At 41.8% G+C, this 14,974-nt stretch overlaps 1 protein-coding gene across 3 annotated transcripts in view; it reads left to right on the top strand.

Annotated features, from left to right (window-relative positions):
* Positions 1 to 593: 593 nt before the first annotated feature.
* The window catches only part of bnc1 (basonuclin zinc finger protein 1), a 107,082-nt gene continuing 92,701 nt past the window's right edge, over positions 594 to 14,974 (top strand). For all 3 annotated transcript variants that reach the window (XM_070858668.1, XM_070858667.1, XM_070858666.1), the window contains exon 1: positions 594 to 1,051. In XM_070858668.1, coding sequence (XP_070714769.1) covers positions 1,043 to 1,051 — 9 coding nt within the window. In that variant the 5' untranslated portion in view covers positions 594 to 1,042. The remainder of the gene's footprint in view (positions 1,052 to 14,974) is intronic.

Below are 14,974 nucleotides of genomic sequence, written 5' to 3'. Positions count from 1 at the left end.
GGTGTTTTCCCCACTCCCGAGGCCCAACTCACAGCGGCCTCGGAAAAAAGTTGCAGAAAATTTGCGGTTTGCGCCAGGAATCCTCATGCAACGCCAATTATTACCCCTGGGCGCACTTTAACCCGAATTTTAGGCCTTGTACCCGTAGCGGAGTCATAGTGGTATTTTTGGTGGAAAAATACCGCTATCACCAAAAAACGAATTTCTAGCCCCTATGGTCTCTAAATAATTTACTGTGCCAGATCAGCAAAGGATCTCTTCAGTCGATGGGACACATCACTCTGCCCCTGGCTCACAAGTCAGTGATTGCATGATAAATGTGATTTTTTAATTGATAAAAGCAGACAGTTTATCCTCTCGCATTCCTAGAATAAAATAGGCCAAAGATTGAAACTTATCACTACGCTTTTCTTCCAAAAGATTAATCTAATAAATGGAAAGGTAACATTTTTTTAAAGTTATTTAAAATAGGCATTGTGGATTAATGTGGGTGTGTACCAAAGGGAGCCAGGATCTGTTCCAGCAAGCTGGGGTTTTTTTTCCTGTAAAAGAAAGCAGAAAACTAGCTGCATTGATATGTCGTTCCGGCAGACAGGGCTGAGGTACAATCTGTTCTGACTGCATTTCGCGGGATGTCGGAGCAGCCAAGAGCCACTGCAATTCTGTTTGATGGAATCTGTGTGAAAGATAAGTGTCGTGCCCTGTTTGCAGCAGCTGCGAGGGGGACTGCCCTGTGACTGGAGGGGACTGCCCAGAGCCGCCAGGCTGGGGCAGGGAGGTGAGAGTTTGCTCTGGAGGTGAGCCGGAGAGCCAGCAACACCCCCACCCCCCCACTAACTCCACAGAACACCAAGTGGGAGGTTTTCAGCCCACTCCCCCTTGTGCAGTGTCGGAGCAGGAACCAAAAAAAAAGCGAGGTTCAGACACCACAAAGACACGTTGCTGGCGACTTGTACAGGCAGGCAGAACGGATGCAGGTCTCTCTAAATCGGCGAGGAATGGCAAACTGCATGGTAGCTGTGCAGATTGATCACTGCTGACAATGTCCGAAGTAAGTCATTTGCTTTAACTCTCTTCTGCCCTAGCCAGCGTCAGGGAGGTGTGCAACTTTCCATGTATGAAGTGCTCTTTATCTTTGGAAAGAACTTCATGTAAATTTTGAACGAGTTGATTCTTGTATCGGACAACTTGTTATCCGATCTTTCCTTCCTGGTCTAGTTGATTCTTTAACATTAGCTATCTGGATATAATTCCCTGCTGTGTGTTCGCGTGTTGGAGAAAATTGCTTACAAGGGAACAATACTTCAGTTGGAATGCAGTGAAAATGTTATGCATGATAACTGACATATTCCGAAGTGCGATATCTCACTTGGTATTTTGCACTCATTCGAGGCGTTCTTTGGCCTGTAACTATCTGTCTTCCCAATGAAGCGACTTCGCTGTGTTGTCTTGTCTTTATTTTTGCAAATTGTGCAGAAGGCCCTTGGGGCGAGATGTTTATGTGTGTGTATGTGTGTGTGTGTTTCTCGCACTTTGCTGGAGCAGTCAGCTTCATTAGCTTCATGCTAGCGCATCAGAATGTGCTTTCTGCTGCTAACTCATTCAGCTTGTCCTGCAGCACAGTGTGCGCTATTCTGCTGCTGGATCAGCCTGTAAGGATTTGTCAGCCAGATGTGACAAGATCATCAAGAGGCTGGGAAGAGGGGGGATCTGATATTAATCAGCGCATAGCTCCCAGCTAAACTTTCTGATGTGCTGTGTAGTAACATGTTTTTCTCGTTTAGTCCTCTTCTTTGTGACCACAACACTGCCACAATGTGATTGCCTGTTCTTGCAGCTCAATAGTGGCAGAGGCAAGATGCAGGTGACAACTCGCTGTGTTGTACATTGCCTCTCCTGCAATGGGTTCGCAAGAAGCACAATAGGGTTGACAGTGTGAAGTTCTTTCGTTTTCTATTAGGTGCTTTTGAACATTTTATTTGCTGTCTATGATAGTTTACATCTTTTCATTTATTTTTCCTCTTGGTGATCCTGGGCTAAGGTTTCACATCAGAATCGTAACCACAAACCTCTGCATTGCCAGCAAAATACACTCGATTATCTGGACATCGGGTCCATAACTTAACTACCATTGCACACCTCAGTTATTGGATCTGGAGAGATTAACTCGCTCTTGGCTGGCAGCTGAAGTTTAGTTAAGTTGAAAAGCTCTTAATTGTCTCCTTGCTTCTTTTTGGGGGTAAAAAATTGCCAAGCTGAGCTAAAAGAGTTAAACCATTTTTTATGCACAACTATGAATCGCCATCTGTTCAGTCAAAACAGATGCATCTGTTCTACCTGCAGCTCTAATTTAGTTTAGTATGCATAGTTTTACGGCCTACTTAAATAAATGGATCTTAGCTATGCCAAAATGTGCTATTACTGATGTGAATTTGTTTCTGAAAGTTTAGCTGTAAGAAGCCCTGTGGCTGCATGTTACTCGATGATATTGTCCATTTTATGTCCAGGCATTTTTGCAAAAAAAATTGATGGTGAGAGTTGCTCTCACTTAATCCCTTTTGATAGCTTATACACTGTATTTCGGTAGGCTTCCATACTGGTATCTCACGACTGCAAGCTTGGCAATTAGCATGTTAGAAAATGATGAAGCTGGAGCAGTGGATTTGAATACTGTGCTATGCACAGGCTGCACTAAAGTGGATTGAATAGCAAGAGATTGCAACTATAGGGATTTAAAGCACATTAAACTCCAAGATCAACCTGCAAACCAAATAACAAAAACTGCTCAGTGCTACCTGGATACAACTTTACAGAGACAGGTAACTTGTTTAAATGTCTCAAAATATTGCCAGGTTCAAGATTGAAGGGAAGAGATAGAAGTGAGAACCTGATTTTGGTTTTTTTTTGTTCAAATTATAATATAAAAATGCATCCTTGATAATATCCGTTATAATTAAAGGGTGCACAAATCAAATGTTTCCTAAGATGTATTTGATTTTTTTTCATCCCTCTGATTTATCAAATGTGTTAACTTGTAAATGGCTGAATATCAGAAACGAACACACAAGCTGATGATTGAGGTGGACCATAGATTGCAGTCTCAACAGTGATCAAAGTTACTTTAAATAGACTGTGGGCTTTATGAAAGAATCAAATATTTGGTGTAGTTTTAGTAATTATTTGTGAATGAAAAGCCAGCAATAGTGAAATTTTCACACTTGCATGTTGCATTAAAATTGATATTCAAACACATAAAACTGTAAAATAAAGAAATCTTGCGTAAATATAAAAAGTATTTTAAAAAAACTCGCAAAGCATGCTGCACGTCATTTGGAGCCAGTTGCATTTCTCTGCCAGTCTAACTTTCATATGTAAACCATACCATTTGCAATTTGAGGAATATTTGTAAAGATGTGTGAGAAACTATTCAGACACAGGTAGTCTCACTGAGGGGATGCAATGTCTTGAGATCCGGGGGCATATACTATGGTTTTTAGTCATTTTAAAAACTAAGACTCTGGGTCAGTACTTTCGGCTCTCTTCCCTGAATGGCCATCTACATTTTAGTTTCTATATTTTTTTAGCTAATGCAACAAAAAGAAAAGTAGAATCATTTTATATATAGGAACATAATTTATATGGCCAAACATGTGTCCCAAATCTGTCAGTACCGTATTTATTATGGTTAGAGACAGAATTTCCTTTACAAGTTTAATTTGCAGTCTGAATGCGACTCCTAAACATTGTTTCAAAATGTACATTTACAGGTATCTTTGCCCTGTCTGTTTGACCGCTCCTGTTCCTGTTACATACAATGGTCTTTCTATGTGAAATAGCCTTATTGACTGTTCTTGCCTGTGACCTACAGTAACTTGGCAGTGTTCTCTCAGCCACTACTTACTGTGGTTTAAAACATCTTGCAAGATAGAATTTGATATATATGTTTGAGGGAAGGTTACATTTCTTTGTTTTACAAATTGCTGCATTAACTTTTATTAAGCGGGGGACTTTGCTCCAGTATAACCAGCTGCAATAGTTGTCAAACATATCCACATGAAATCTCCTTTCTAACATCTGGGGCCAAGACTTTTGAGAGTGGTCCAATAATTGGATTACATTTTACATTGAAGAATATGATTGTAATTAAATACTGTACAGGTCTTTGCCCTCAAAAATCCACACTGGTCTACAGAAATGCAAGTAGTAACTATTGTTGTGATGGCTATGGACAATTGTGGTGGTTGTGGACATTTTTTAGTATAGTATCATGCCATTTTTGTGACTTTGTACTTAAGGTGACAGTTGTCTGCAGAACGGAACACCTTTTGACTGCAGTGGGTTCACATCATGTGCAGGCCTAGCAGGGTCAGGTGCAGAGTAAAGATCTCGCCAGTCCGCTCCGTGCATGTGGCTAAGCCACAGCGCTCAGGAGTGCACTCCTTACTGTACCCATGTGACGGTTTTACCCATTTCGCTCATTAACAACGCTGTGGCCTCTCTGATTCAGCATCGCCACTAATTACCAGTGTTGGGGCTGGGACCCACGATGACCAAGCTCACTTCACACAGGATTTTGTAGCCTTCTAGACAGAAGATATTTGCCCCATCAGTCTGGGCTGAGGTTTAAGCTAGTTTGCAGAGGAGTAAGGCAACTATCTAGCCCACTGCACCACCCAATACCCTGCATCATTTTTAATACACAGAAAGGACCATTATATTGTGATTTGACTACATTGGAAACAGACACAGAATATATGCAGTCTCTGTTTTTACAAAAATCGTTACATGTACATTAGTGTTAAGTAATGTAAAGTTTGTGCTTTTAGTATGTTTTTTTTCAGCTGTGGAATTAAAGCTTCAGTATTTGTGAGTTTACCTTGAAATACTTAGTTTTCTGCCATTGCACAAATCTTTATGGAGGTGTATATTCCAAGGCTATGGCAATATGAAGTTATTCCAAGGCTATGGCAATATGAAGTAAAGGGTTTAAACACCAATTGAACAAGACATTTATCGTTAATATAAATGAGTGATCCATCTCATGGGTGACATTTGTATACAAGAAAAGCTCATTTTAATTGGAGCAGGCTCCATTATCTTTTGATGCATCCACAAATCCAGTTCTTCTTGCCCTCCCAATGCTCCTATCTTATGTGGGGTCGTTGCTGCATGACCTGATATTCGAAGCTGGCATCAAAATCGTCCCTAATTCGTGCAGAACTGATGATATTTTTAAGCCCTCTGTGCCCAGAATTATAACAGGTGAGTTGTTTCCATAGCCCAGTTTCTTTAACTTGAAAATCTATTGCATCGAATGTATTGCCCATTCTAAGCTCTCTAATCTTCCATGTGCTGCGAGGGAATACTGGCTACTTGGAGTGGCTTAGATGTTAAGATGCTAAAGTAACCTTTAAGTAGTTTACCAGCCAGGGCAAAGGTTTATTCAAGTTGTTATCATATATTTACAAAGCTAATTTTTTTTTTAAATACACCACTGACTGACTTGACAATATTGCGTACTACAGGTATTCAGCAGTCACTGCATTTTTATATCTGCAACAGTCTGTTTCACATCCCAGCACCGATCTTTTGTTAATATCATTTGTGTAGACGGGTTCCAGGCTTACTTACGGTACCATGAATGTTGAAAAATATCAACCAGAATTATTAAATTATGGGCTCATTTCACTAAAAACTGTTCGTGTTACAAGTTTTAATCAGAATTTTTGATCTTAGAGCATATTTAAATGCCAAATTGAAAAAAATGTTTACTATGTAAGCAGTTGAAACCCATTACATGCACTTAAGTTTTTCTCCTGAGAACTATCTTGTTCTGAAAGCACATAAATACATGAATCAATATTATGGGATGTGATGCTTTAATTGGTATAAAATGTGTTTGCGATATTGGCTGGGATGTGGATGTACTTCCAATAATATCATTTCTTATAATGTTCCTCATCTGCTGCTTTGAAGTCTGCAGGATATATATATTTTGAAGCTTCCTTTGCATTGGCTCTGTAGATATATAAATGGTGAGGGAGAGGTTCCCTTTTGCTGTGGCATCCCTCAGACACAGTGAAAATATCACACCATAGGCCCGAAAATCACCGTCCCCGAAGGGACGGCTACCGCGGAGTTTGGGCGGTTGATCGCAAAAATCAATGGGCCGCCGCGGTCGGGTACTTTTCCCTCCCCGAACCATATTCAGCTTGGGGAGGATTTCAGCGGTGTTCTCTTCCGCCGGAAACGGCGCGGTGAAGCCGCTGTAATGGAAGGTTTCCAGCGGTGAGCTCTGCAGCGTGCGGGCCGCTGGAAAGGGACTACTACAGCGAAATTCACCGAGCAAAAGGCAGGACTTTTCCTGGCAGTGCCCCCGCGAGGTTTTCGATGCGGTGCTCGAATGCGACATCGCTGGGGCCCTTTGGAAGGTAAAAAGTTTTATTACTTATTAGTGTTTTTATTTCATTTTCCGGCATGCATCCACAGTATTTATCTTTTGATACAGTTTTATTGATTATTAGTGTTTTGATTTCATTTTCCAGCATGCGCAGTATTTAGCTTTTCAGATAGTTTTATTAATTGTTTTGGCTCCATTAAACCTGCTGAGTGCTGCTCAGAGGTTTGCACATACCCCGGTACTTTTGTACAACTTTCAGGTCTGACTCTTTAGTGGAGTCCTGTGGGCTGCAGAGACCTGCCTGGCAGGGTTCACCCTGAGGATGGGAGGAGTGTTGGGAGGGTGACACCTGGTACACCTGGTCAGAAGCAGGGTGGCACACAGGAGAAGGCATCGCCGTCAGCATCGTGCAGACAGGCAGCGGGCAAGGGAGGCAGCAGCCATGATTCGTTTATTCTGTGCCAGACCAGTGAGCCCGCCATCTTCACCGGCCCATATCAGGATTGCGGTTGGATGCTTGGGGACAAAAGATATCCCCTGTCCACTTGGCTGCTCACTCCTCTGCGGAACCACAGGATAGTGCCAGAGCATGCATAAAATGACGCTCATTGTGCCACTAGGTGGATCATCGAGCAATGCATAGGCATCCTTAAGCAGAGGTTCCGGTGCCTTGACCGCTCTGGTGGCACCTTGCAGTACTCTCCTCAACGGGTCTCCATAATCGTCGTGGTCTGCTGCATGCTGCACAACCTGGCCATCATGAGGGGACAGTCGCTGGAGGTCGAGCCAGCAGTACCACCTGAGGAGGAGGATTCCCGTCGCCCCAGAGCTAGGAGGCGTCGATCCATCGCCACCCTGGAAGGGCTGGGTGCAGACTCGCCAGCACCCTCCTGGGAGGGTGTGTTCTCACATATATGGAGGTGCCTGACACCTCCCCTGCAATCTCCCTCCATGCATTTATACTGCCTATCTTCCAGGTCTCCCCACGTCAGGAAACAGTATTCTTCTTCTGTCCTCCAGTAGGTGGGTCTGCACAGGGAACTTGCCCGGGCGATGAAAATGTCCTGGAGCTGGAAAATCACATGATTCTCCATTATAAGCGGGTGCCTATAGAAGGAAAATGGCTCCATTGTGTTAAATATCACTTCCACGCTAAGATCAATTGCTAGCATTGTGTTAAAATCCAGTTAGTTTAAATCCACTTAGTTTGTATCTAGCTGGGTGTATGGCATATGTGGAAATCTATTAATGTGGAATCAACAGCAAGTAGAGTTTGCCTGATACAAAGTGCATGCACTCCCTTGTAGCAACACACCCCACTTACCTTATCCCAGAGAACTTTAGGAATAACTTGGCAAGATCCAAGGCACAGTGACTCCCAATGTGCTGGAGTTTAACCAGTTAGTCATGCACCTTACCAGCACAGAACATTGCACTTCACTCTGTTTTTGTCTAGCCAGAAGCAGCTTACCCAGTAGAAAATTAGTTTGGAGTTATCTGCGGCTGAGTTTGAAGAATCCCAGCCCTCCAAGTGACAGGGTTACCCTCCAAAGTTCCATCAATGAGTGAGGCAGGCCATCCAATCATCAAGAGTTCCCTGGGGTACCTCCGAGCTGTCTGAGACAGGCATCTGTTTACTGGGCAGGAGATGGATTCGATTCCAATCATGCACTGTGGGGTATATCATCATGGAGTCAACTCAATCCTAAAGAGACAAAAGCAAAATACTGCAGATGCTGGAAATCTGAAATAAAAACAGAAAATGCTGGAAATACTCAGCAGGTCGGGCAGCATCTGTGGAGAGAGACAGAGTTAACGTTTCAGGTCGATGACCCTTCGTCAGAACTGGAAAAAGTTAGAGTAGTAACAGATTTTTAAGCAAGTGTAGGGGAAGGGGGCAATGGGAGGAAAGAACAAAAGGGAAGGTCTGTGATTGGGTGGAAGGGGGGAGAGATTAAGAGACAAAAGGGATGCTGGTGCAAGGCAAAAGGAGACGGTAATGGGACAAGTTAAGAAACAAAAGATGAGTCTAGATAGGGTGTAAATGGAAATGGCAGAATCAGACCTGCTGAGTATATGTTTTTATTTCAATCCTAAAAAGGCCCCACGTATAATTACCATTTGGACTTTTACTCATATGTACGGCTTACCCGTTTGTGTAAGTAGGTTGCGTCTCAATGAACTGTAACACGAGGCAGTTACTGTCTTCCATACTGAGCGAGAACAGCCCAGGTCCAGCAACTAAGATTGCTCACGGTAAATTGCTTCATGGAAATGCGTAGGATCTCCACTGTGTTTCCTGTCAACTATGATGGGAAATATTCACAAAGCCAGCACAGCACCAGGTCAAACAACGACCAAGAGTTACTTACAAATAACATCGAGTCACAGGAACAAAAGCAGAGGGAAGATGCTGTGCACTACAATCAGTGATTCATGTTGTATATAACGGTGCTGGTTGTTTAAAAGATTTGGCTGTTTGAGTTTTCCCAACCCCTGTGCCGAAGTCTTCGTGTTATGTAGGTAGGCGCTCCTTATGGAGCTCTCGTCACCCTCCGCAGCAATGAACAGAAACTCACGAGCACTGAAAGATGCTTTGAGTTATATGGATTGTGATAGATTGGAGGTCTGTCTTGTAAAAGACTAGATTTTTAATATTTCTTTATGGGACTTTGTGTCTGGCCTGTATGGTGATTACTTTAAAATTGTTACAACATGGCCAGGAGCAGCCAGTCCAGATGGCATACAGACATTATCTGAACTGGGGCTCCCACATTCTACAGCTCATTGTTATGGAAATTGGGCATTTTTGGGTTCCTTTCATCTCTGATGTCTTTACATCTCTGATGTCTTTACTTATATTTGAAGAAATTATCTGTGTGGCCACAGTCTAGATATGGAGGTGGAAGTTTCCACAGATTATTGCTCACAAGTTGCTATCACCTTGGCTGCAGATGTCTCATTGATCAGGCAATTAATAAGATCGAGGGCCAACAGGTTATGGTGGAGGTCTATATTATTTCCAGTGTGTTCTTTGCAATTACCCAATGGCCCACTATTCCAGATTACTTTGTGCATATGGTCACTTTTCGTGTCATAGGGAGTGTGGGCTTGTCTGTGGACATATGCCTTTGCATTGCATCTGAGGAAATGTATCTGGAGTGTGCCTGAATCCAAATTGGGCCATTTTCTCCTTTTTGAAATTTGAGCAATTTCTTTAAAAAAAACAGCAACTAAAGTGTTAACAGTCTTAACACCTTAGAACACAATGAGTTAATGGCTTGTTTTTCATTTCAGTCGTGTTTCCATTTCTCCATAACAGCCCTCCTATTTTAACAACTAGGAACAATTGAAAGTTACATTTTCCTCTGCTCTGTCACATGAAACAGAATAGAAGTAACAGGTCCCTGCATCAAAGTACGTTCTTCAGCTCTTGCATCAGACCAGTGTCTCAGTGTAACCATTTCAGTTTTCAATGAAATTCTTAGAGTCCATTTTAGAACTGGGGAATTGCCAGTTTTAAAAAGTGTACATGTGTATATATCTACATGATATACATATGTACAAGATATTCATATACACATGGACGATATGTCCAGTAGGACGAAAATGTTGTTTTCATTAAACGTGCCTCCCCCCCTTAAGGAAAATAGTCACTAGTTGGTCATTGCTTTTACTAAGAAGAAGAATCATTGCAACAAATTGTTGATACTGCTGAATGCTATGTTCAGTAGCGAGGAACATTTTCGAAATCAAGCTCCTATTGTCCTTTCCACTCTCACCGTTTAGGTTGCCAGTATAGCTTTTTGACTGAACTTCACACAAAGCACTTTCTAAATTCCAGTAGGTTATTAGGAATGATCTTTTGTTTTGGTAACACATTGTCAGGATTATTACCTATGGGTGTGGGGCGAATATTGTTTGGAATGCTTCAGAAGTGTGCCTTTGATGGTGTTCTTATAGTTGTATGCATGGTGAAAACTGTATATTGTAAATACTTAAGTGTACTGTAAATTAAGATCTCTCATGTGCCGACACTTATTAATATGAGCAATTTAGGTAATCCATCATTCTAAAGGTTTTAAAGTTTCATTCTAAATGGCCACAAGGAATTTTTATTCATACACCATACAATTGCCTTTTAATAGACACACCTGTCTCTTATAAGTGGTTTGAAAAATATCAGCAAGCAATCCTTCAAGTGCCTTCCTTATGTGCTTCAAGATATGACGACAACTGGTGCATTTTCCCCCTTAAATCACTGATGCTGAAAACTGTGTAAATTACAGAATTTACTGGAACTGTAGATCTTCTGGATTTTTGAATAAAGTAAAATAAATTATTTCTATTTAAAGTTCAGAAAGCAGTAAAGTGATCAAAATTTTCAATAACAATGTTCAAATTATTCATTATGAACAACAACTACATGCATTCATATAACGTCTTTAATGTAGGAAAAAAACACTCCAAGGCACTCGTGGATGTGCAGGCATTCACTGTTAAAATACGATTTATGCAATGGCTACTTTAAAAATGTTTAAATTATGATCTTGCATTGCATTATCAAAAACAGGACTTTAAAAAAAAAGAAATGTTTTTCTCCATATTAAGAAAAACTGGTACAATACTACATTTCTGCCAGATCAATGAAGGGATAAGTATTTCCTTTTGTTTTTCCCCCTAGATAACTGCAGCTAGTTCCATTGTTGCACAACTGGTGTGCGAAACCACTGATTTCCATCCCCCAATGTGCAAAACATCAAATCCATCCCAGATCTTGGTGTCAAAATTCCTCAAGATCTAATCCCACATCCAGACCCTCCAATTTTACCCAGCATATTTTTCAATAAAATATTTTTAACAATCCACTAACACAGTTGCAAACTTTTTAACCCCCTCCTCCCTTTCTCCCAGCTGTGCAAAGGAAAATATAGTTTGGCATCAAGGACAAATTGCAATCAGCAGAACAAAGCCTACCTATGTGATTAAAATTTACATGAAAAGAGACAATGAGTAAAATAGTATGAAGCTTCAAATTGGCAGCAAGGCAGAAAGTGAGCAGGAACTGGACAGTGAAAGAAAATAAATAGATGGCAGACGAAAATACCAGTCTGGCCTGTGTCCTATCTTACACTGCAGTCAGTCGCGCAACACCTGCGTGTGCTCACTGGCAAGACTGCTCTTTCCCATTCACTAAAGGTGCTGCTGTCATCTAAAGCAGCATGGGCTACGGTATTTCTGGCCAATGTGGAGATGAATCTCTGTCACACTTTTATACACCTTGTTCAATATTTTAGCAGTGGATTTTTGACACAAACATTCCAATTCCTTTGCTGGCAAAATTCTGTCCTTTGTTCTTTGTGTCTGTACAACTTTAACCGAAAGCAAATATCGCCGCGAAAAGGAAATGCAATGAGTAATGATACAAAGCCGATGCCATTTTTTTCATAAAATAAGTACACGCTTATTGCTAATTATGATGCATTTACTAATCTTACAGGTTAGCTGTTTCCCTTATAGGAGTTTAGTTAAATCATCACTGAGCAGAAGAAGTCAAAACTTATATGTAGTTTGATATAAGCTTATATTTGAGTCACTGCATCTTACCTTGTACAAGATTTGTTTTGAAATCAGAAGTTAGAACCACAACTCTCAGTATGGGTTGCTTTTTTATTACACAGTTGTGCTTTAGGTTGTCATGATTGAACTTGGCTTGACAAATACAGTAGGCATTAAAAGTATTACCACATGTTCTGAGCTGATTTTTACAGTGCTACACTCATTTTCTTTCTGGAGACTCCCACATCAGAATAGAAGCAACAGTGAAGTGTTGGTCTTCCAGATTTGGAAAGTGTTGTAAGAAGCATCAGGAGGGGCTGGGCTGGGATGCTCAAAGCTGGAGTTCCCTTAGATCACCGATCCTTGCGTCCACACTAATGCATTTAATTTTCTGCAGACGATAATACTTCTTGCAGCAGCCCAGCCGAGCTACAGAAAGTACAACCTTTGCCATAAGTTCACGTTGATTGCTCTGTACGCCTGTACTTCAATATAGCGCCTGTTGGGAATAGGTTTGATCAAAATAGCTTCGTACTGTATTTACAATATTTTTGGGAAAATCATTAAACACTAAAGCTGCAAGTACCTAAATATGTGAATAGTTCTTCAAATGCTGCAGAGTATTCTGTTTATTTTGTGAGGAATCCTAATTAATGATCACAGTACAATAAGTGCTTGCTGCAGATTGTCAATTCGTAGTATCCAAACTTTCTGGCTACTGTGGTATGTACCCTCCTCGTTAACACTCCCATCCTTAACATGTCCTTGTACTGTGTTGTACAAGTATTTTTCTGACATCCAGAGCACATTGGAAAATATCAGTTCAGTGCAGTAAACGCACCGTTAATTCTACTGTTATTGTGGATTAAAACTCACTGCTCGGAATTTGCAGGTTAACTGATTTCCCAGAGAAAAAAATTTAGTTTCAGTGAAGTTTTGCAGAGTGTCTATCTGCAGATTGTCCCTTTTCCTGTTCCTAAAAGAGTCTTGTGTTCCCAAACTTTCAGTAATGGTTGTTCAATACAAATAATGTTCCTGTTTCATGAAGGGTCCGTCTATACGGTAAACTACAGTCCTTAGGCAACAATGAAGAAAAGTCCCATTTAATTGAAGTTGTGGTCTTTCAGTACAATTTTGGTTCAATTAACTTTATCATTAGTTTGTTTAGGATGAGATGTTAAATTGTCTCAGGTGGATGTAAAAGATCCCATGGCATATTTTAAACCAGAGCAGGGAAGTTCTGCCTCGTGTCCTTGCCAATATTTATTCCTCAACCAACATCATTAAAACCGATAATCTGGTCATTATCTCATTGCTGTTTGTGGGAGCTTGCTATGTGCAAATTGGCTGTTGAGTTTCCTACATTACAACAGTGACTACACTTCAAAAGTACTTCATTGGCTGTCAAGCACTTTGGGATGTCCTTGGGTCATGAAACACACTATATAAAAGCCTTTCTTTCATTAAAGGATAATGTGCAAAAGAACACCACCAACTGGTACTTAATTTGTTTAAAGCCTTATCAATGAAATGTTGTTAGTATGAAATTCTGCCATCTTTGATAAATTATGCCAGACCAAAAACCCATAACCTGCAGAATGCAATTTAGTTGATTAGAGCTCCCCAAATGGTTTTAATGCATTAACAGGAGCCTGAGATTGAATTAATCTTCCAGTGAGTTTAATCATAGAAATGTGGATACTGTCAGAAGCATTCTAGGATAGCAATTATTAACCCAAACTGCAAAATTGTTTAATCCACAAGAAAGCAACAATAAAAGTTAATGGGGTGGAAATTCAGTCAGGCCTCTGTTGTGGCGGCTAATCCAGGCGGAGCGGTAAATTTTGCACCAGTAGATGGTTTGCTTGTGTCTGCCGCCGCAAAATTCATCAGCTGGGCCCGGAGTGTGGAACGGGGCACTAAGGGAGGCGTTGCACACCTCTCTTAGAGCGCTAGGCCGGATGAGCAAGTGAAAATCTCAAGCTAAACAGTCGGCCTCGGAGTGACCTAAGAGATACCTCGGAGGGGGGGGGGGGGAAATCTGAAAAAACCCACCAAAAACATTCCCAATAAATAATTCACGCCGCCACAACCTGAATTGCAAAAAATAAGATTGATCACACTTATCCCAGGTCGACATTACTTACCTCACTGGCTGCTACAGCTCAGAACGCCAGCTTCCACGGGCTTTCCCACCAGGGTGCTACGGATTGGGCGCGATCCAAATATCGAGGGGCGTTGCACACCGGCACGTCACTTCCGGGCGGTAATGCTCCGTGTCCCCTCGAAACCGGCACTGAATGTCCCTCCGAGGCGCTAACAGGCGTGGCAGAAGACTGAAAATCAAGCCCAATGTCTTGTTAAAGATGTATTGTCACATCTTTTGACAAGGTTGGTTCCGATTCTTAAAAACTCTCTCCTCTGCTGCCATATTGACTGCCAGGAAAGTTCAACGCGGAGAAGAGTGAAGGCAAGGGTCTGGAGCACTGCATTAAATAGAGCAAAAAGGACCCGTTAATTAGGAAATAGTGACTAAGCGGCACCAAGGTTGGATTTAGAAAACCTAAAGATTGTGGTGAGAAGTGAGGGAGCTAAATAGTTTGACAGTTTTGAGGTCTTGAGTGATGAGTCTTGGGGCCGAAATTGCCCCTTACCTTAAGGTCTGTTACCGCCGGAAACCGGCTGTTATGCTGCGGAGTGCAGTGGCCGACGATTTTTTGTGGAATCCCCTCCACTACCACTCTGCTGCTGCTGATCTGTCCCAAGCATCACCAGAGCGCGCACTGCCGATGTTCCACCCCCTCCACCCCCCCGACCGACTGTGAAATTACGCCGAGAAAATCTCACCAGCTGGGTCTGGCAGTTCTCGCCGCTCTTCGTTGCCAGGTTTCCCGAGCTGTGCTAACCCATGCTGGTGGCGTTAAAACCAAAAGGGCTGACAAAATCAGAGACACGGAGCCTCATTAACATATTATAATTACCGGCCCGTCTCTCGAGAGCAGCTTACTTGCCCGC

Source organism: Pristiophorus japonicus, chromosome 17 (assembly GCF_044704955.1).
Source record: "Pristiophorus japonicus isolate sPriJap1 chromosome 17, sPriJap1.hap1, whole genome shotgun sequence".
Classification (NCBI taxonomy): domain Eukaryota; kingdom Metazoa; phylum Chordata; class Chondrichthyes; family Pristiophoridae; genus Pristiophorus; species Pristiophorus japonicus.
This window is presented reverse-complemented; position numbering and strand designations above follow the sequence as displayed.